Source organism: Pempheris klunzingeri, chromosome 13 (assembly GCF_042242105.1).
Source record: "Pempheris klunzingeri isolate RE-2024b chromosome 13, fPemKlu1.hap1, whole genome shotgun sequence".
Lineage (NCBI taxonomy): Eukaryota > Metazoa > Chordata > Actinopteri > Acropomatiformes > Pempheridae > Pempheris > Pempheris klunzingeri.
In genome coordinates this window covers 8,491,381-8,512,395 of record NC_092024.1, presented here as the reverse complement: position 1 = coordinate 8,512,395, position 21,015 = coordinate 8,491,381, and the positions used below count along the sequence as shown (strand labels likewise).

Sequence of the window (21,015 nt, the reverse complement as noted above, 5' to 3'; positions counted from 1 at the left end):
ACACAAGACACTGTGAAGTCTTTCAGTTTTGTAAAGAAGATTAGTCAAATATAAACAAAATATGAATGAATTATAACTCGCTGCTTGCTTTCATTAGCAAGTTAAGGCAATGGGAGACTGTGTGGAGCTGAAATCACTGCACAGCTCATGAATACATTCTTCATCTGAGCTGTAGTTTTAAAAGGAAACCTGCCTACACCAATCATACCCAGTTATGAGTAATTCGAATGCACCCACTCTTCTGAACCATTAACAAATATATACTCACATTTCTACGATAAAAGGTCATTTTTTCTCATGTACGGAGCACGAGAGTGAATATTCCACTGGGAATGACTGGATTTCTTGCTTAAATGCCAATTTCTTAACCTGTCAGCTGATCAGCAAACACACTGATCTGTGGGACTAGTCATCATATATTATTAATGCATTGTTGATATTGTAAAATTATTACAAATATTACAATACAATAGTCTGTACTCGCTACACAATGCAATTCAACATGAAAACATGGTCTCCTTAGAAATGGCTGCGTCAGGTGAATATGCCCTCAGATCAGTCTTATCTTTGACCACTTTCATACAGAGGCAGCTCTTTCTTGACGGATCGTGTTTGTTAGCGAGGCTTTGTGCACAGTGCATGCCAAGATATTGCAAAGTTTCAAGGGGCAAAGACGGAGAGACACCGTGCGTCTGTGGAAATTGTGTGTGGCAGTACGTGATTTTTGGCTTCACAGTGCTGCGGTTTAGAGAGGCTGTCAGTGTCAGGCCAGTCAACTGAGGGGATTTTTGAGTGTCTCCTCTTCACTAATGTTTTCTTTCCAGTATTTTGGGAAAATGTGCCATGTTTGAAAGTAGGTAAAGGGCAGTGTCGGACACCCACTTAGACAAATCTCCACTAAAGAGATGTCAAGGGACAAACTGTTGAGAGGCAACAGAGATGATTTACTACTAGTGGCTGTCCTGATGTAGTGGAGGGGAATTGCACAGAATAAGGACCAGGTAAGAGTCAGATTTCCCGGAGAGAGAGAGTGAGAGACTGCTGGAGTGAAGAGGGAGCGGGAAGGACTGACTGCCACAAAGGAGGGATAGTGTGTATGCTTGTGTGTGTGTGAGAAAGAGAAAGGGCAAACAATCAGAAACTGGCGAAAACCAGAGAGGAAGGGGAGGCAGCAGGTCAAAAGACGGGACAGATTTATAGAGTACCATTTCAGTTTTTAAAAGCCTGCCCGCATTACATTAACTCAAGTGATTATAGGGGGAGTGGGGAGGCGTTGCGGTAAATCATGTCCACTTTCATACAGAGGCAGCTCTTTCTTGATGGATTGTGTTTGTTAGTAGAGCCTTGTGAAGAATGCATGCGACATAGCCGAGATATTGAAAAGTTTCAAGGGGCAAAGACGAAGAGAGACCATACATCTGTGAATATTGTGTGTGGCAGTATTTGATTTGTGGCTTCACAGTGCTGCAGTCTGGAGAGGCTGTCAGTGTCAGACCAGTCAGCCAAGGGGATTTTTGAGTGTCTCCTCTTAAGTAATGTTTTCTTGCTTGATCTGTGACTTACAGCAAAGACATCAAAATTGTCATAGCTGTCTGTGTTTTCCAGCATGTTACAAATTTCCCCTCTGGTCTGTGATGCGGTTTTTACTGACACCCGTGCAGAACTAGAAATGTAGAAAAAGAAATGTGTAAATGTGTAGGTGGTTTTTTTTTAAGGGAGCAAAGCAGCATATGCACGGTATTGTACATTCAAGAATGTAATGATCATACCAAGCATAATTACCAGTTCCCAAGCATAAGCATCTGTTCCATTAGTAACCTAGTGTCATATATACAGTACATATAACAGTTGCAACTGTTTAAATGACTCTTAAAAAACTCTTTTTTTATGGGGTTTTTTTTTCTGAGATGAGATGAAAGTGTACCAGTCGTGTTGCAGAGGCTCAGTAATTACAGGCTGACTGCTGCTCTCAGGTATATTGGAGTGTAAACCTGTTAGAATGCGCTCCCCTGGAGAGTTCCCCCAAGATTTGATGAAAATGATGCCTCCTAGACGCTTTATCGATTTATTGTATGCGCGTGAATGCGTGTGTTTCTGAATGTAAACAGTGCAAGGTAGTAATTAATAACAACTCACTGATAGTAATGCGTTTGTGTTAAATAGCTACACATAAACAATGGCCCACAGCTATGCTATAACACACAAAAGTGTATGCATAATTGGCAACGTTATATTGAAATTACAAATGGTAAGAAACTGTCAGAAGTGTAGGCGTAACATAAAAGGACCATTCAGTGCAGTTTCAGACCAGAGATGATGCATTTCAGTACTACTCAGTAACTACAGGATCACATAGTGCAATGACAATGTATCCAGGAATGAAACATCACAACTTGTGTTTCTCTGGATGCACACCCAGGAATACAAGCAGTGGGTCCCTTGAGTGGCAGCTCAAACATGAACAGACAAGCAAAACCTGTAATGCTGGACCCTCTCAGCTCCCATAAATCCCTGCTCAGCTGTCTGCAGCAGCGCCCCTAGTGGCTGGGCCTCCAAGTACACTGTCCTGCTCTGTAGTTCTCAGAACACTGACTGACATGAGTCTTTTCACGGCACTCATCTTCATCAGCGTTACAGTGATTGCGGCTCCTACTGTGTTCACTGCTGTTGTGACTAACTGCTGAACATCAAGAAAAAAGCCCCTGTGCTCCCTTTGATGCACACTGTCATGTTGGAGACATGTAGCTGCCACTCTCCTTTGTTACGTGACGGGCGGGAGAAACTTTGACAAAACGGCTGATCATTTGAAATGATTCACTGCGTGCCCCAAGGGAAAAAAAAAAAACAGGAGAAGTTCACTGGGTGATTTCTCATTCTATAAACGGTAGCTGACAAAACTAAGAGGTGGATTGTGTACACATCGATGTATAAAGAAGTTGATGTGCAATCGCTTCTTTGCCAGAAATTCCACAGACACTGCAGGTGGGAAAATTTGCTCCCAGATATCAATAGTAACCTCTTCAGCTGTCAAACACATCAGCTGCAAACAATATGAACAACGGCATGACAAGTTGGTTTCATAAGTGATTTTCCCCAAAAAAATGACAATAATCTGTGCTTGTTTTCTTTTCTTTTCATTTCTTCACCGTGTGCTTGATCCCTGGGTATGACAGCGTGGCCGGTCTGTAATGTTGTTGCCTGGTTACAGAGCAGGAAGCCAGAGGATGCTGATGTAAAATGACCTCTCCTTGATCTTCAAGCCCCCTTTTCGAATGCCGCAGATTGTCAAAATGTTGCACGAGCTTGACGCTGCGTATCCATGTCCTGTGAGTGTAGGAGACAACAGATACAAGGAACGCTGGAGAGCGTGCTGAAGAGTGCATTTAAATCTAGACAGTAAGTGACGTATTCCGCATTTCATTACTTGTGTAAGACTGGCAGCTCTCTCTCTCCCTGCAGTGTGCTCACTCTCTTTGATGTGACGGCTGTGTCACATCAACTGTTGTAGCTGCAGATGATTGATTGGTGAGCAGTCACGGACAAGCTGCAGGTGTAGTGGCTGCAGGGGCTTGAGCCACTGCCCTCTTGCTCTCTTTGCCCCTCTGGTACGAATGAATAAATGTTGTGTATTATTATTATAATTATTACTGGTGTTGTCTTTGTCGCTGCTGCTGTATAATTGCAATATTTATCATTGTGAAAAAGCCAGCTGGGACCTTTTTCCACGAGCAACGATGTCACCATCTTTAGAGGTGCATTTATTTCTTTCACTGAGAGAGCTTTTTTTTTTCTCTGTACTTTTCTATAGGGTTGGATTGAGTTGTTGGTGGACATTCAGGTTTTATGACTGTTTCATGATTAATTGGTTGTAATTAGTCAGTTAATGAGTTGTGTTTAGATATGTCTTGAGCGCGTTGCTACTTTTGAACCTATGGAATGTGTTTGAGGATGTGGGCATTTTTAATGATGATAACACAGAATTCCTTTAGAACTATTCCTTCCCAAACGAAGGGAAATGTTTAGCTTTTATTTTATCACATTGCACTGAGCTTAGAGCCAAAACTGCAATCAGCTGACTGGTAACTGTGGTGGCTTGGGTCAGTGTATACATTCAAGCTTCAAGTTGGCTGTTCACAGTGTCAGAAGCCTGGAGGAGAGAGCTGTGTCTCCCTACCTTTTGTTAAAGATGGAAGAAGACACATAGAATATAATCTTTCAGATGCATAATTACGCTTGCGTGTGTGTGTGCACACGCATATATCATCCTTGTGTTGGGATGCTGGGAGATTTGCAAAAAAATCCCTGTAATAAGAAATGAGGAACACGGGTAATAGCTACAGTAGGTTAGAGCCTCGCAGAGCAGCGGTACATTGTTATGCAGCTCAGCAGCATGCATAAAACACTAGCTAAAAGTTAATGTGTGTGATTTGAAATTTTATATTGTTCTTGTCACTCATAGCGTAAATGTTTCTGATCTTGTACCCAAGAATGCGGTAAAAGCTCCATCAGTGCAATTTGTGGGAAACTACAGTAATTTCACCTTTATGATTATCACCTCTTGTGCACAGAGCGGACTTTGAAACTTGCTCTTTGATGAATGATTCATATGTGCATGAAAAATCAAACTAGCGAGTTGGTTGCACTCACACATGCCAACATGTCAGTCTCCTGGGTAACGGAGGTGCTACAACGCTAATCAATGCCTCAGTCATTGAGTTAGGCCAATTCAGATCTTGCTTGATGGTGGTGATGTATGTGCTTTGATGATGTAACGAAACAAACACCTCAACATCGTGGTCAGACGCTTTGAAGTCAAGGAAGATGAGCTGAGATGATGATGAGGTGAGTTCTTTAATTTGTGTTGCATAGTTCAAACAGCAGGTTTAAGAAGTAGAAGTTAGACAAAGCCACCCAGTCAACCAGTCATTTACACTTTATGGATGAAAAATAGTCTTGTTCCCGAGTTCCTTATGAAGGACTACATTTTCCACAGGCTTAAAGTTATGGTTGTGACCTGAATATTAGACTAATTCGAGATGAGCCAGGCCTGAACAGATCAATCACAGGAGCTCAGCACACAATGCCTGCCAGTCAGATGTGTGTCTGACTTGATCCTGATTTGCTCTGACGTCATGAATACTCCGGCAGCGATAACCTCACATCAGCAAGATGGCAGCGGTTTTCAGAGCCAGCCGCTGCAGTTGCTCTCCACCCACTGCAAGACTCAGGGCACGATTGGGAAAGCCTGACTGTTGCGTGATCTGCAGCAAAATAAGAGGCATGGTTGACATTCTCTAATGCAGGTCTGACACAATGGGCCTTACCTTATTTACATGCATTTATTTTCATGTTGAATTACCTATTTGCAGTTCTTTTTTGTAATGTACCCATGGATGTACATTTAACTGTCCCTGGAATATTCTGAAACTGAAGAAAACTTTAAAAACTTGATGATTCTGGAGTTCTAAGATGCATCTTTTACGTAAGATTTCTAAGTAGGTTTATGGATGTTTCATGTTTGTGAGTTCAGTTTTGACTGACTTTGATTCAAGACTTTGAGAGGCAGCTGAAGTACCTTAATTGCCTCCATGAGTTGTGTGTCACCGCCACTGTCTGTGCTGCAGCGGCTGCAGCTGCTGACTGTGTTTATAAGCAGCCGAATCAGTGGGGCAAACCACAATAACTCATTCTATGTCTCTGCTCTAAAGCTTTGTTACAGTAGTAGCCTCACATTGACATATCTCCTCACTACCTGGTCTGCACCAGCACAGAAGAGAGCTCTGACAGAAGCCAGCATCATTATGTCATGATTGAAAGAAGAGTATGCTGTGAGCATGGCTTGGCGCATCAATAGCTATCCTGGTGGTGCTGGAGCCTAAATTGATAGGAGACTTGGTTTTTGCAGAGACACTGCATTTCTACAGTAGGAAATTGGCTTACAGTGGGGATAGTACACATGCCATGCACATAAACACATGTATAGAGCAGAAGGCATGTTACATCCATCCATCCATCCATCCATCCATCCATTCTTATTATCTATACCGTTTATCCGCCAGGGTCACAGGGGGGCTGGAGCCAATCCCAGCTGACTTTGGGCGAAAGGCAGAGTACACCCTTGACTGGTCGCCAGTCAATCACAGGGCTGACAGAGAGACAGACCATTCACACTCATACTCAAATCTAAAAGCAATTTAAAGTCACCAGTTAACCTAACCTGCATGCCGGAGTACCTGGAGAAAACCAACGCAAGCACGGGGAGAACATACAAATTCCACATAGAAAGACCCCAGGTTCATCATTAAGTCATACACCCTGTGGCCACGAACTATTTTACAAAGCATAGCAGATGAGACTAGAGAACTTTTTCTGCAACTTTAGAAGCGCCTATATATCTGTGAATGAGCCATCTTTAATGCATTATTTGTGAATACTGGGCTTCCTGCTATGTTAAGAGGTGATGAGAGCACAACTGGTGTAACAAAGCCTCAAAGAAAATGAAGCATTAGTGTACGACTGCAAAATCCCTTTCTGTAATGAGCATCAGTGAAGCCCGGTTGACATCTACATTGTCACTTAGCAGCACTTTCTTCCCCTGGATAATGGTTTCAGACGGAAGCCTTATGATCCATTTCTTTGATAAAACCATTCAGTGTTTGCCTTGAGAGACAAAACAGTGCTTGATCTTATTCTGAATTCTGGGTACACATGTCAAATGAACATACATTGCTTAGGGGAGTCTCTTAAGTGTTGTCAGAAGGCATTCCTGTGATGGTATTTCAGAGGTTGGTGTTGGCATGGCTGATATTTCATCATATGTTGTGAAACTATCTCTGATGATTGCAAAACTTACTTCATTAACATCTAAGGCAAATACTTGCTTTTCACCACAGTTGATGCTTGATGGTATTCATGTGTCACTATTCATGAGCTCTACTCAGCTAGAGAGTAACATTTGCAATATGAAACTGTCGTACAGTGCACTTTGTTAGACTCGATCTAATCTTTCTTTCAAGGTCTTAATTCTAAAATGTAGCCTTTATTCCTCGTTATGTCAGCCATCTCTACTCTCTGCAGGTTGTAATCAACGCTGTCGTGTTGATATAGTGCTTGATGTAAGCGGTTGCTGTGATAGCCTCTTTCCGCAGAGACAATGTCACAGTAGCAGAGGCCCTGAGTCAGGTTTCACGGGTGGGACTCTGAGTTGGTAGACTGCATCCCACAGTTGAATCAAAATCCCTGCTTGTTTACAAGACAGGATTTATGCCACAAAAAAAAATCCATGTACCATCACCCTATGACACATGCAGAAAGCCTCTTAGAAACAACTTATCCCCCACTTAAAGCTAACAACAAGCACGGTAGGTGGCACATTAATATGAACACTTTAAATCAGCCTCTTCTATTTAACCCTGTTTAACCTTGGATGCCAGTTGTTAAAATGAGACTTAAGCCTCAGGAAAACTTGACACTTCTATTAATGTAGGTGAGACGTTTATGAATTATTCGAAGTCACCAAACACTTGTGTGAAGACTGTTTAATTAGGGAGGTGGTTACTGCCTGGGCTTTGTTGGTGGAGGTGTCCAGGAGAACTGTGTGTGAATGTGAGCGTGAATGACTATGTACACACACGTGCATGTTTTGGGGTTGGGGAGCAAACGTGTGTGGAATTCTGTGAAGGTCTTAATGGGTGTCGGAGTGCTTAGTGGACATGAGGGCTCCTCTGATGGAAATCAATGCGGTCTTTTGTAGCAGAGGGAGAGCAGCCAATTCCAGGGCTCAGCTGCCTGATGTGGTGCTGGCAGACTTAGACGAGCATTTAATGACGCGTCACTGGGCCGGACAGGTAATCAATTTTTTTAGGCAGTAATGTATGTATCCCAAGGTAAATCTTTAATTAAGGGGCAAAAAGAAGAGGACAATTGTGATGCCAAGGGCCATGGGCCAAGGCGTATGAAAATCAAACAGCCTAAATGGATGGCTTCCCCGTTTACCTTTTAATTAGCTGGAATCACTTAATGAAAATAATAATAATAAACTTTATTTATACAGCACTTTTTAAAACAAAGACACAAAGTGCTTTACATGGCAGAACCAGGATTTAAACATTTAATGACAGAGGCAAATAAAACCAGGCAATTAAAATAATACAGAAAAGAAAACTGAAATATAGCCACAGCAGCAACGATCATGATCCAAGCAGATTGAGAGCATTTGGAAGTTTGTTTCCTATTTAATTTAATTACCATATGTTGATGTAACGTTGAAGTATATAAATCTGCTTTCAGAAACTTTTCATGTAGCTTATGACCACCAGTGAAATCACACCTCACATGATTACATTTGGAGCTATTTTGCTGAAAATTGCTTGTCTTGTATGATTGTTATGGATTAACATATCAAAATTTCTGCAACCACTTAAGATCAGCATCTGCCCTGTCTCAAATAAAAAAATGTAATTAAAAGTAGGTCATTTGTCACTTCGATGAGATCAGATTCGGTGCTATGATTTGCATGGAAATGTGATCTCGAAAATATCAGGGGCATTCATAAAAGATATGAGCATTAAGTTAACAGTCTTTTCTAAAATGTTTCTAAATTACATTTTTTTTTATCAAATGGGCCTAAAATGTTGAGTCACAGCTTGATTTCGTAGGAAGTAGATGCACCACTGCATGTTTAAGGCAGGAGGGAACACAGTCAGTGGACAGAGAGCAACTTACAATAGATAAAGTAGTGGGAATGACGCTTTTAAAAAGCTCTTTGTGAAATCTGACAAACATTAATCTGAGGGACTCAGTGAAGGCTTTAATGTGACCTTTTAAGGCACAGTCTGATATTTCTGCCTCTAAGGGTCGCTCAATCAAAACAATAACGAAAGATGTGGTTTAATGGTATTGTGAAGTAGCGTGGGATCACGGGAGTTGTTGTCTTCACCATCATTGCCGGTGAAAATCTGACATGACTCAGAAGACAGAAAATCATTATTGTTTCTATAACGTCAGTCAAATAGGTGCTTACCAGCCTAGTAGAACACATGCAAGATCGGCATCTCTCTGTGGTTCTGACTTGTCACAAAGATCTGTATATATATATATATATATATAATATTTACATTTGTTTTATCTCTCTTGTATTCCCATAATCTTTTGGGGCTGTTTGTGTTCACCCCAATGTTTGTGCTTTTATGGGCACAGCTTCAACAACAAATTTACAGCTGACGGGAAAGAATAATTGTGATCCATCATGAGTCAATAATGCAAACAATAAAGTGAAAAAACAAGAGTCTGCCAGCTAGCGAGCTTACTCACTAGCTTTCTTCCTCACTTTCTGACGCATCATCTGGTTTTTCCCATGTTTCCCTAGCAGTTATAGCAACTACAGGGGGTAGATGGGATATGACGCCACTGACGGGCCACCAAATGAAACCCGCTGTAATTCTTAGTTTTTATTCAAGATCATTTGTACGCAATTATTTGGGTTTGAACATTGTTGGAAACATTTGGGATAATGAAAGTACACAATTTGACAAAATCTAAACAAAAATACAACATTGGTGTGGTCATTGTGGAAACATTACATCAAGCCAGCTATAATAATTATAATAGCTATAGTTAAAGAGCCTCAATGTTATCAGGCAAAAGGGTTGCAGTGTGGAGAAGAGGGCTTGCCAGTGGCGTGAGTTTTATCTTTTTGCTTGTGAAAAAGGATAAAAAAATTCTCACAGATTATGGGGATATTTGATATTAGATAATAGATATTTGATTTTGTTGGTTGATGCTATGGGTAGAAGCAGTGGCGAAGACCTTATGAAATCTGTCATATACTTGCGGTTACGTTTGAGTACTTCTTCGTCAAGCTTCGTCTGCTCGCTCATGCAAGACTCTATGACCAATTATTAGAAATGTCTATTTAACCTGAGTGCAAACATTAAAGACTCCACCTGACACCAGCGAAGACCACACCGGTCGCCAGGTCTTGTGCAGACCTACAGATCTGCTATCTGCACACTTACCCTGCCACCCCTTTTCATGGGTAATTGGCTTCATATCTGGATCACTGCACTACCGTGAAACAAAGCCCACAAGCACCTCATACATCATGTGTAGTACTGTCCCCTCAAAAGTGTTTGTTCCTCTCCTACATTGAGAGCTGTTCTGTGAGTCTTCCCCTGCGCTCTAATGCCCCATATTTTTACGGACTTTACAGGCGTTTGGAACTATCCACTACAGTCCTACATTACAATAGATGTGGAGGTGGACACTTTAGTGATTGATAGTCGAAAAAGAGACAGGGGGACGCATGAGACTGAGAGAGATGTATGTTCATGCATGTTTAAGTGACAGGTTGAGCCTCGTTGATTAATCCACTAAGCATGTGAAAGATTTCAGAGTGTGGGTGGGGCAGAATTAGGCTGTTCACTGAGCTGAGTGGTGAATTGTACATGGAGTGCTGACTATCTGCGCAGTTAATGTCTTTGTTATGCGTGTGCTTGTGTCAGGGACAGGGCTGCCAAAATTCATGTTTTCCATGAACACGTTTTGAATTACATTATTAGAGCTCTGATGTTCGTTGGCCCAGACCAAAGAAAAAAACCCAGACTGATTAATTATTTCAAGTCTTTATGTAAAGTTCTGCTGACATTTTTTTTTTTTTGGATGTTATAATGAAAAAAAGTCCAGTTGACGGTGCACCTGCTCTAATTTATGAAAGTATTCTCACAATTAGTACAAATTCACTCACCTGCTAAACATATTAACCTCTCCACGACTGATTTATGAAATTGTCACAACACATCTAAATGAGTCGATTTGATTAATAAATTGGATCCAGCTGTGGAAACGACAATCTGCCACACCTGTCTCATTATTTATATACTGTATGACAACCTTGTTTCATATTAGATGAAATTTCACTTAAACTCTATGATGAGTCCTATTATTGCCACCCACCTCAGATTTCGGTCCACAGAGAAAAGCTTGCTTAGCTTTGCATATAAACAGAATATTCTGATTCAATTTTCTACCAGAAAAACATTCATATTTGGCATTCATAGTGAATGGACCACAAACCTGCACTTACTGATTTATTCCTCAGCTTGTACGTATGATTATTGACAAAATTCAACTGCAATTACCCACCATTTTTATTTCATTTATTTGTTCAGTTTGTTTGGTATCAACAGTAAGAATACATCACAAAATGATGAATCCAATTTAAATGCAAATCCATCCATTCATCAATTTTCCACTCTGTATCCATGTTGGGTTGGCAGTAGTCTAACAAAGGTAACCTATAGACGTCCTCCTTCTCGGCCACATCCTCTAACTGTTTGTGAGGTCCTCTGAGGGTGTTTCCAGGCCGGCTAAGATGCGGCAGGCTATGTGAGCCCTCCAGCGTGTTCCAACTCTGCGCTGGTGTCTCCTCCCAGTTAGTCGTGTCCAAAAATGTGTCACTAGGGGGACACCGGATACATCCTACTCAGACCCAAACCATCTTAGCAGGCTCCTTTTTAAGGCACAGATGGTTTTACTTAGAGCTCCCTTTAGATCTCATCACCCCCTGAGGGTGAGCTAATACTAACACCAGTGGGTTTGTTGTATTTGAAGTTTAAATCATACAAACAAGCAGTTCACACTGACTTTGGTGAAGCTGTGGAAGAAAAAAACAAAAAAAACTGGGCTGTTGACACTACACTTCCTGCAGGTCTGCTCCTGAACGCAACCAACTTCCAGTTCCAGCTATGAACCCACCCTTTGCTTTTAAACAGGAATACTAACCAAACTAGTTTATAACCAGTTTATACAATCAAGTAACATTTCTATGTAAAAACAATAAAAGCTGTTTCTATTCATTATTCTAAGTGTCTTAACAGATATATTTCCAACATAGGTAGTTAAAGCTAGTTCTGTTCCCTAAAACAATGAAACTGCCCCTTCTCCCCCTTTGTGCTCATCTCAAAATGGTGCAGTCTGAGTTCCTTTTACTATAAAGTAAAGTGCTTTCACCTCCTGTCTGGCAGTTTGGATCCCAGACTGGCAGTTAACATAGAGGTAAATGGTAAATGGTCTGTATTTGTATAGCACCTTTCAAGTCATTTCAACTACTCAAAGTGCTTTTACATCCTCATTCACACATCATTCATTCAGGAGGAATCTAAGTTGGAGGAGACCATTCTGTCACACACATTCACACACTGAAGCCATGCTTCAGGAGCAAGTTGGGGTTAAGTGTCTTGCCCAAGGACACTTCAACATGCAGACTCATAGCTGGGGGACCGAACCACTGATCTTCTAATTGAGGGACGACCCACTCTACCTCTGAGCCACATAGAGGGCGCTCATGCAACAAATATTTTTGTTGATTATTATGTTGATTGCAGTTGAATGTATTAATAAATGCTCTGAGTGGTTATTTCATTATTAGCATGAATGATGACAGTATGCAAACTGAAATTATCTGAAATAGAATATGTGGCTAAGCAGTGGGTTAATCATGCTGTACCCACATGCTCTTCCTATGCTAACATAACTTGCCTCAGGCTTTCTTAACACGTAGTTCTGTGAAAAGTTCTGTGAAAAACGATCTAATATCAGGACACATTGTCAACCTGCCCCACAGACGCATGGAAATGCCACTCCCATGATGGCCTATGCCGGCCAGCTTGTCCACCCCCAGCAGCTGTCATCAGTTTGTGTGAAAGCACCTCAGCCAATCAGCAGCTACAGCTACCAGGCAGCCAACCAGCCAGTCAGCCCGAGCAGCAGACGCCTGCCAGCTCATGCAGTGCCCAACCAGCCAGACATTTTCCCCTGTAGCAACAGCTGTTGACCCCAAACCAAGACCTATGTGCGGGCCACAGTGAGCTCGGCTTGCCTTGCTGTCAATAGGGAGACTAGGGGTCACAACAGCATGCTGTGATGTCCAGGCCCAGGCCAAGGCCAAGGCCAACTCTTCCACTGAGGCAACAACTCCCAATGAGGGCAAAACCATTTGCCCAAGGACCTCTGTCTTTCTAAGAAGTGTAGTCAAAAGAGCTAATATTTTAGGAGAGGGGTCTGATCATCAGTATAACTAATTTTTGTACTTGTGCTTCAGTTGTGCAAGCCATGTTTTATTTATGGATATTTGTCTCTTGACTCTGAAATGTCCTTTTGTTTTGTTCTCATCTATTTTCATCCTTTTTTTTTTTTTTTAAAGGCAGCTGTGTTACATCACAGCTGCACAGACATGACATGACAATTTAATGTCACATTATCCATTCCGGTCAACTTGGGAGTGAAAAAAAAAAAGAAAAAAAAATCCCTTCATGGCAAAACACACTGACACTGTGCCTGACCCTTCTTCCGTCTTGTGAACATGTTGTCGCTCAGATATGATTTGCTGTCACAGTTTAATACCAAAAGCAGACAGCCATCTTTTAGTAAAGGTTAAAGGATTTCATTTCAAACAAGGTAAACTCTTCACCGGAACACTGGCTACTTAACTTACTGACATGGAATAATGGAGGTAGCCCTTGAAAAAACAAAAACAAAAATCCTTTTGAGGTCATCTGCTGCATCAGTGGAAGTCATGCTAAGAAAAATTAACACTGAATAGCATGTGTCTCCTTTGGCCAAAACAAAAATGTGCTCTGTTCAGCATTTTGAAAGACAGCATTTACAATTAACGACTCTTTAAGGCTCATTTGAAGTGACTGCAGGATTTATGCAGGAGTCTCCTTTTAGGCAGTGGTGTATTGGTCTGTGACTGTGTACTAATTATCCATGGACTAAGGACAAAGTGGAAGAGATAGCGTGTGTGTGTGTGTGTGTGTGTGTGTGTGTGTGTGTGTGTGTGTGCGTGTGTGTGTATGATGGCAGTGTGCGGAGGTGGGGGTACAGAAGTATAAGAGAAAGTTGTTGCATCTACTTTACTGTAACAGACATCTGTTCGATCCTGTGATAATTAGTCGGAGTTTAGAAGGTGAGGACAGAGTCAAACAAAATCAGACAAACCTGTCCTCAGGTAATTATGCAGCCTATCGATATCCAATAACCAATTCATAAGGGCCCTTGGACTTTAATTTAACTATGACTCAAGTTCATTGTAGCACTGCCCAAGTTTTACAGCTATTAATCTGCAGTACAAACACTGTAGACGTTTCATTGACTTGGAAATGCTGACCTTGTTGTTTTTTTTCTTAAATTTTGAGCAATGTGGTACTGCACCGCATATCAATATTATTGCAAGACTTCCAATTACAGCCAACCTATCACTTTGTCACTCTCCATTAAAATCCAGGCCCTCCCAAACTCATCAGGGGTTTCACCTCATCTATTAGACAGTAAAGCCGCCAGCAAGAAGAGCTCTGCGTTAAAATGCCTGGCTTAAAACTGCGAGATCACACAAAAACATTAACAGATGTATGCCAAATCACTGGTAACCAGTCACCCCAAATAAACACGGTAATTATAATAGAATGAGTAATCATTGTTTAATTGAATGCCTTAACATTTAAGTAATAGTTTTTACCGTATATCTGTTTTCAGGTGAACCATTGGCTGGTAGAACTGCTGCTGGCATTCCTAGAGGGTACTGGAGCTTCTCCTGGGTAGCCGAGGACGACCTGGACTTTCCTAACAACTCCATGCCTGTGTCAGGTGAGTCGGACCTTGTCAGCCCTCCTCAGACAGATGGACAGGCTAAGGCGCCTCTGTCCTACATATATCCTTTGCCCTGAATTGGCCATGACACTTGGCATCAGCTCTCCATCAGCACACATAAACGTCTCTGCCTCACCTGTCCACTGCCATCAGCACTGGCACCGTCACAAAAGTGTGTGGCTGTTGATCAGCATGTCCATGACCCACTCAAGGACCCAGAAAAATACAACTTCTAGTGATCAGTACAAACACAATCAGGAACCTGCAATAGTGCTTATACAGTTAGTGATTAACATGTCATTAATTAGTCATTATTCTCTGTTGGGAACCAGGCTGGTTAGAGTGATGAAAGTAACCAAATACAGCAGATAAAAGAAGTACAAGCATAAAAATACAGTATTACGCTCTCCCTTTTATTTATACACATGTAAAGATGCAATACAGAGATAAAAGAATGATATTGTTACGATTATGCTTCACAATATGGACATGGGGAAGATTTTTTTCATGTTAAAGTCTTTTTCATGTCATCTGAATTTTTTCAAAGAAGACAAAGTGAGTCTAAAACAGAAATGTGATGAAAATGGAAACACGATTACAACAAAGTCAAGCACAAATCTATGAAGAGGAATAGATTTTGATTAATCTAACTATAATGACTGTCCATAATGTAATTTTATCAAAAAAGAGAAGTCATTTAAGATTGCGGCAGAGTTTGGCCAAAATGTTTGATAGTAATTCCAAATAATGGAAGTTCATTACTTTTTCCTGTTCAGTCTACTCAAATAATCCGGGCATTAACAACCAATTTCTCAAGTGTTCACTTCATTCAAAGTTAGAAAATCATTCAGTCCTCTCAAGCTGTGAAAGCACAAGAACAGATATTGCATATTTAAGAACTTTAAAAGCCAAACATAAAGCCAGAGAGAAGGGGATATAACACATTAATCTTGTATAACTACAACTTCACCAAGGTGTGGAAGCAGTTCCCTACATAGGATATCATCGTGGATTTATTGTTATTTAAAATGCCAATATGCTGGGTTAATGGTCTTTTAATATGGACCCTTACTTTTAAAATCCTTGTCAATATCAGAGAATTGTTCATCTAATTTGCATCATATACAATGTTAACAGAAACTAAATCTAAAAGCCACATTTATGTTAAGAACAGATGTACTCATGTAGGTGGCTGCTCTCTGGTTATATTGGATATTCGCCAATATATCACAATTCGGCTAATTCACTAAGCCGAATTGACTCTCAGTTGCCGATGCAGCCTTATTTCACCAATAAAGTCACAACCGCTCCACTGCAGTTAGTAAAACAAATATTTCGTGACTTCTATTGTTCAGCTTCTGAAAAAAAAATTAAAGAATTAAAAAGAACTGGAGCTGCAGTTTCCTGTATTACCAATGCACTTTCACTTTAATGTGTACATTTATAAAATATTAGTGATTGTTTTTAAACTTTGAAATGGGGATTGTGCTAAAGGCTGCAATTTCAACCATATTTTGTACATTTGGTGAATGACACAAGATGACTAAATCCTGAGGATCACAAGCTTCTCATCTACAAGGATCATTTTCTCTGGTAACGACTTTAATCAGCCGTGTTTGGTGAGCAGAAATCAAGCAGGTACATTTTGGCATGCATTTCATGAGCTAAAAGTGTTTCAATCATTAATTCGAAAGCAGGCTCTTACACTTGCTGATCACTCAAATTGGATGAGATGGCAAACTTGTTGAGAGGAAAGGAGATGGAAAGAAAGACAGAGGAGCGGGACTGTAGTGTTCAATCCAAGCCAGTTTCTACACCATATTAACACCAGCTTCAAGGGCTGAAATTAACAGTGCATGTGTCTTTCTAAATGCTTCTAAATGTTCTGAAATGCAGAATGATGAACAGATATGTAGATCTTTGAGCTGTAACTGCGAGAGCTTTGTACCGTATTCTTCAAGACCGGCATAATGTGTGGATTTCAACAATGGTGGAAGAGGTACTCAAAGCCTTTACTTCAGTGAAAGTAGCAACACCACAAAATGCAAGAATACTCTGCAGTTAAGCCCACACTCAAGATATTACTTAAGTAAAAGCACATATATGTATTAGCATAAAAAAACACCAAAAGTAAAAGTACTCATGTAGAATGGCCCATTCCAGAATAATATATATAATATTACTAGATTATAATTAAGCAGCACGGTGGTGCAGTGGTTATAATTGTTGCATCACAAGCAAGAGTGTTCCAGGTTCCTGCTGGCTGGCTGTGGCCTTTCTGTGTGGAGTTTGCATCTTCTCCTCGTGAGTTTTCTCTGGTTACTCCAGCTTCCAGCCTCCAGACATGCAAGTTAGGTTTAGTGGTGACTCAAAATTTCCCATATGTGTGAATGTGAGCGTGAATGGTTGTCTGTCCCTATGTGTATCAGCCCTGTGATTGGCAACCACTCTAGAGTCTCTAATCAAGTGTCAGATGTGATTGGCTCCAGCCCCTGGAGACCCTTAAGGATAAGCTGTAATGGATAATGAATGAATTAATAAATGAATGGATTATCCATCCATCCATCCATTGTATACCACTTACCTCTCGCCCAGCTACAGCAACAGTCCAAAACCAGTCAATCACAGGGCTGACACATAGAGACAGGCAACCATTCACGCTCACACCTATGGGCAATTTAGAGTCACCAGTTATTGGAATGTGAGAGGAAGCTAGAGCACCCATAGAGAGCCCATGCAAACTGCACACAGAAAGGCTCCAAGTTCAAACCGCCAACCTGCCTGCCAATGGATTCAAACCTGGAACCTTCTTGCTGTGAGGCAACAATGCTAACCAACACTCACCACAGCACCACTGTGCTGCCGTGTTACTAATGCTGTAGCTGGTAAACATGTAGCCAGTTTCATCTCTTTTACATGCTGCTGGGTAGCTTAATCCATAATAATACAGTAGCTGATTTAGTTGGACACAAAAATGAGATTTTTTCAGATTTTTTTAGGCTCATTTTTCTGAGAGTTTGGATCCCCAGATTTATTTTTGTCTCTCTTGCCTCTCAGGGCTTCTGTAGTTTGTATAATTGGTGCAGAAAAAGGTCCATTCGTTGCTGAAGCTTGCACTGCTCCTGTTAGAAAAGTGATTTGCAGACCAGAGCCCAATATCAGAGCCCTGGGCTCATGTGTTCCTCCTCTGGATGGCGCCCTGGGTATTTATGTAGGAAGCCCTCCCTTCCCCCCACCCTCTGGTGTGCATCCTTGTCATGTCAGACTCTGAAAGCACATTCACGTCAGCCTCAGGGTGATTTTTTTTTTGCACTATTCCAATGTCTTGGAGGATGGGAGGTCATACTGTAAGTGATGATTCAAAGTCCCTCAGCCCCCAACTGTCACCCAACTGTTTATGAAACACATCCTTGACTTGACTGTGCAACCCCAGGACCTTGCTTCAGCTGCCTGTGGCTGTGACAGCCCATGGTGGACTGAGCTGTAATTGGTGTCAGTTAAACAATGGATCACCGTACTGTTTGTGAATCAGTCAATCCGTCACGCCACATGCGGCTACATTTTCTAATATTATGTACAGTTACAGCTCTAACTTCTCATTTCTAGTAGGCTAGCAAACCAGAAAAAAGATTTTTCCTTTCTGTGTGGTGATTAGTGAAGCGAGCGTGATGTGGCTGGAGCAGGAAGGATCACATCTGGCCAGTAAAAGTCAGATGACTACAAATGCTCCAAATGAAAAATGGCACAGCTTAGTGAAACATATTAAATTGTGATTACCACAAATGCCGTTGAGTTTGCCAAAATGTTAATCGGACATACAAGAACAAATGTATTGTGTGGTAATATATTGTAATCTCCTCCAGTGGTAACTGACTGGAAGTAAGGGCGTATTTATGCCTTGAATTTCTATACTTGAAAGACTAAAAGTTTTTGTGGTTGAGGGCCCTTCAGAGTGGGGACATTTGATGTTTCTTTCTACTTGCTGGGGCTTTTAAAGGTTAGGTGTTGCTGAAGTGTGTTTCAGAGGACTCTGAGAAAAAGGTTTGGGGTAGGACAGGTCAAAACAACATGGCATGGAGAATATGGCTTTAGGCTGCAGTGATAGATCTCAGCTGTCCCTACAGCATCTGGTGTCCGCTGGCATTTATTACCTACCACAAAAGCCAACACAGACTGACTGGACACTCGCCACCAGCTATACCCCCCCTTCCTCCTCACTCCTTGCTTCCATTAGCTGCAGGCGCTACAGGGTGATCTAACTTCCTTATTTGCATTTCAGTGCTGGCAAGCTGACTTCATCGCCACTGCGTGTCAGTGATGTTAGTGATGTCAAATCCCTCTGACCTGAACTCTCTACTGCCTCCCATCTACAGTTTGTCATCTTCGCTTGGGGAATAGCAGCAAGGCAGCCTGTTGCCATTTTATATATACGCCATCTTTCTCACTCCAGACCCGTTCTCCCCATCGAGATGGATTGTCCTGGTTCAGCTGTGGCTGCCAGCTGTAACAGAGGCACTCAGATGGATGCTAGCCACTTGAGGAGTTGCCGTGCTCTACAATAGAACATCTGCCTCACTCAGCTGGTAGTGCTGTTCTTGTGTAATGAGACACAGCAGTGGAATAAAACACATTTGCAAAGGCAGAGGGGTATAAAAGATAGAGCAGTGGTGCAGGTGCTTAAATATGGCATCCTCCTAGAGTCACATCATTCAGCCCTTCCAACTCCTACTCGGGTGCACATTTGCACAGCTTCTCCATGTTGGAGAATTGCTTGAATCATGCTCCCTTAAGCGTTTCGTTGCATGTGTGACCAATTTAGACAAACAAACAAAATAAGATATTCATATGCAGGGGGTCAAAGAGCAAATCAAAAGCACAAATCTTCTTCTTTCATTTTTTATTTTATTTTATTTTTTATTGAACAAAACATAACATACAGCATACAACTGGTACAAAGTGGCTATGTCTTCTGTACTGTATGGGTAAATTATATCAAAATCCAAAATAGTCTATAAATACGTTTTGGCAAAAAGATGGCTACAATTAAATAAGAATACAGATAAGAATATAAATAAATAGAAGGAAAGGAACAGAAGAAGATTAATAAACAGATGAATAAATAAAGCGCACATTTTCAGGTGACAGGCATAATTTGATATCACATCCAAGAGCCATTACAAATTCAAATAACACTGCATTACTATAACAGAAATGACAGCAAAAATTCAACATCAATTGCCAGTATCTCACTTACATTCTTCTTCATATTCTGTCTCCTGTCATTAATATCAAAGCATGAGCTTGAAAAATAATGAAAAATACAAAATAATAAAATTAATGGCAACATCTGCTCAGCTTTACTTGGATCGGGCTTGAAGGTGGACAGTTGTTAGTGTTTGCTAATGTTGTTTTCTGGTTGGAGAGAAGCAGCAAACAAACTCACAGATGAAAAAAGTTTCATGATAAAATCTGGTGCACGCCTATGTTTTAGTTCCATGGGTAACAGCTGACTGCTGTCTCTGCCGCTCAATCCACTCTAACGCCACAGATGCTTTTCTGCTTCATTTGTTTACACTCTCTAAGTGACCAAATAAACAGAATTTGCTGATAAGAACCTACTGCTGTTTCTTATAATGCCACAGAGATGTCATTGAGTGTACCAATGGGGAAACTTTCAAACTGATATGGAAAATACTGTAAGGAATAAGGCTTTTTATGGTTTTGATTTTGTTTCTTCAATATCTTCAAGGCCTTGGAGGGTCTGTTGTGAAGAATTTCTCTTGACCCCTGCCAGCATGCGCCTTTGTAGTTCTGAAAGAGTGGATGCCAAGGATAAGGTGAAGGAGGGAGTTCACAAGGAATGGGAAGCCTGACATTTGACTTTGATCCCCTCTGATCTAGAATCACAAACCATCACATACAGTTGCACCAAAGAATATTGATAAGCCAGCCACTCCATCTACCTTAATATGCCTAGACAGCTCTGTCCTTTTTTTTTTCGCTTGCTGTCAATAAACAAATCCCATTTCATCACGTTCAAACCCATCCTTCATCTCAAAACCAGGAACAAGATAACAAACTTAATTGCTTTGCAAAAAGGGAGCACAGCTGACTAATACCATGCCATACTGGGTAAAGGTAAACAAGCAATGAAATAAACAACTCCTTATTAATTTATCCGGTCTCCAGCTGCAGTATTAGAGTTCTGTGTTTCAGATAATTTCTTTACAACACCTGTCATGCCTGCTGTTTGTCAAAAAAACCTATTGCCGTCTATTCATTTATAAGTATTTGACAGGACAGCTCCAGGTCCCTTCAGGGGACGTGAATTTGCCTGGAATATGCGGGCCGTAAAAAGGGTAATGGATA

The 21,015-nt window shown here is 41.1% G+C and overlaps 1 protein-coding gene across 1 annotated transcript in view; it reads left to right on the top strand.

Moving 5' to 3' along the window:
- alk (ALK receptor tyrosine kinase) overlaps positions 1–21,015 on the top strand; it is a 304,575-nt gene that overhangs the window by 110,667 nt on the left and 172,893 nt on the right. Inside the window, exon 2 of the mRNA XM_070842064.1 lies at positions 14,533–14,643. Coding sequence (XP_070698165.1) covers positions 14,533–14,643 — 111 coding nt within the window. The remainder of the gene's footprint in view (positions 1–14,532; positions 14,644–21,015) is intronic.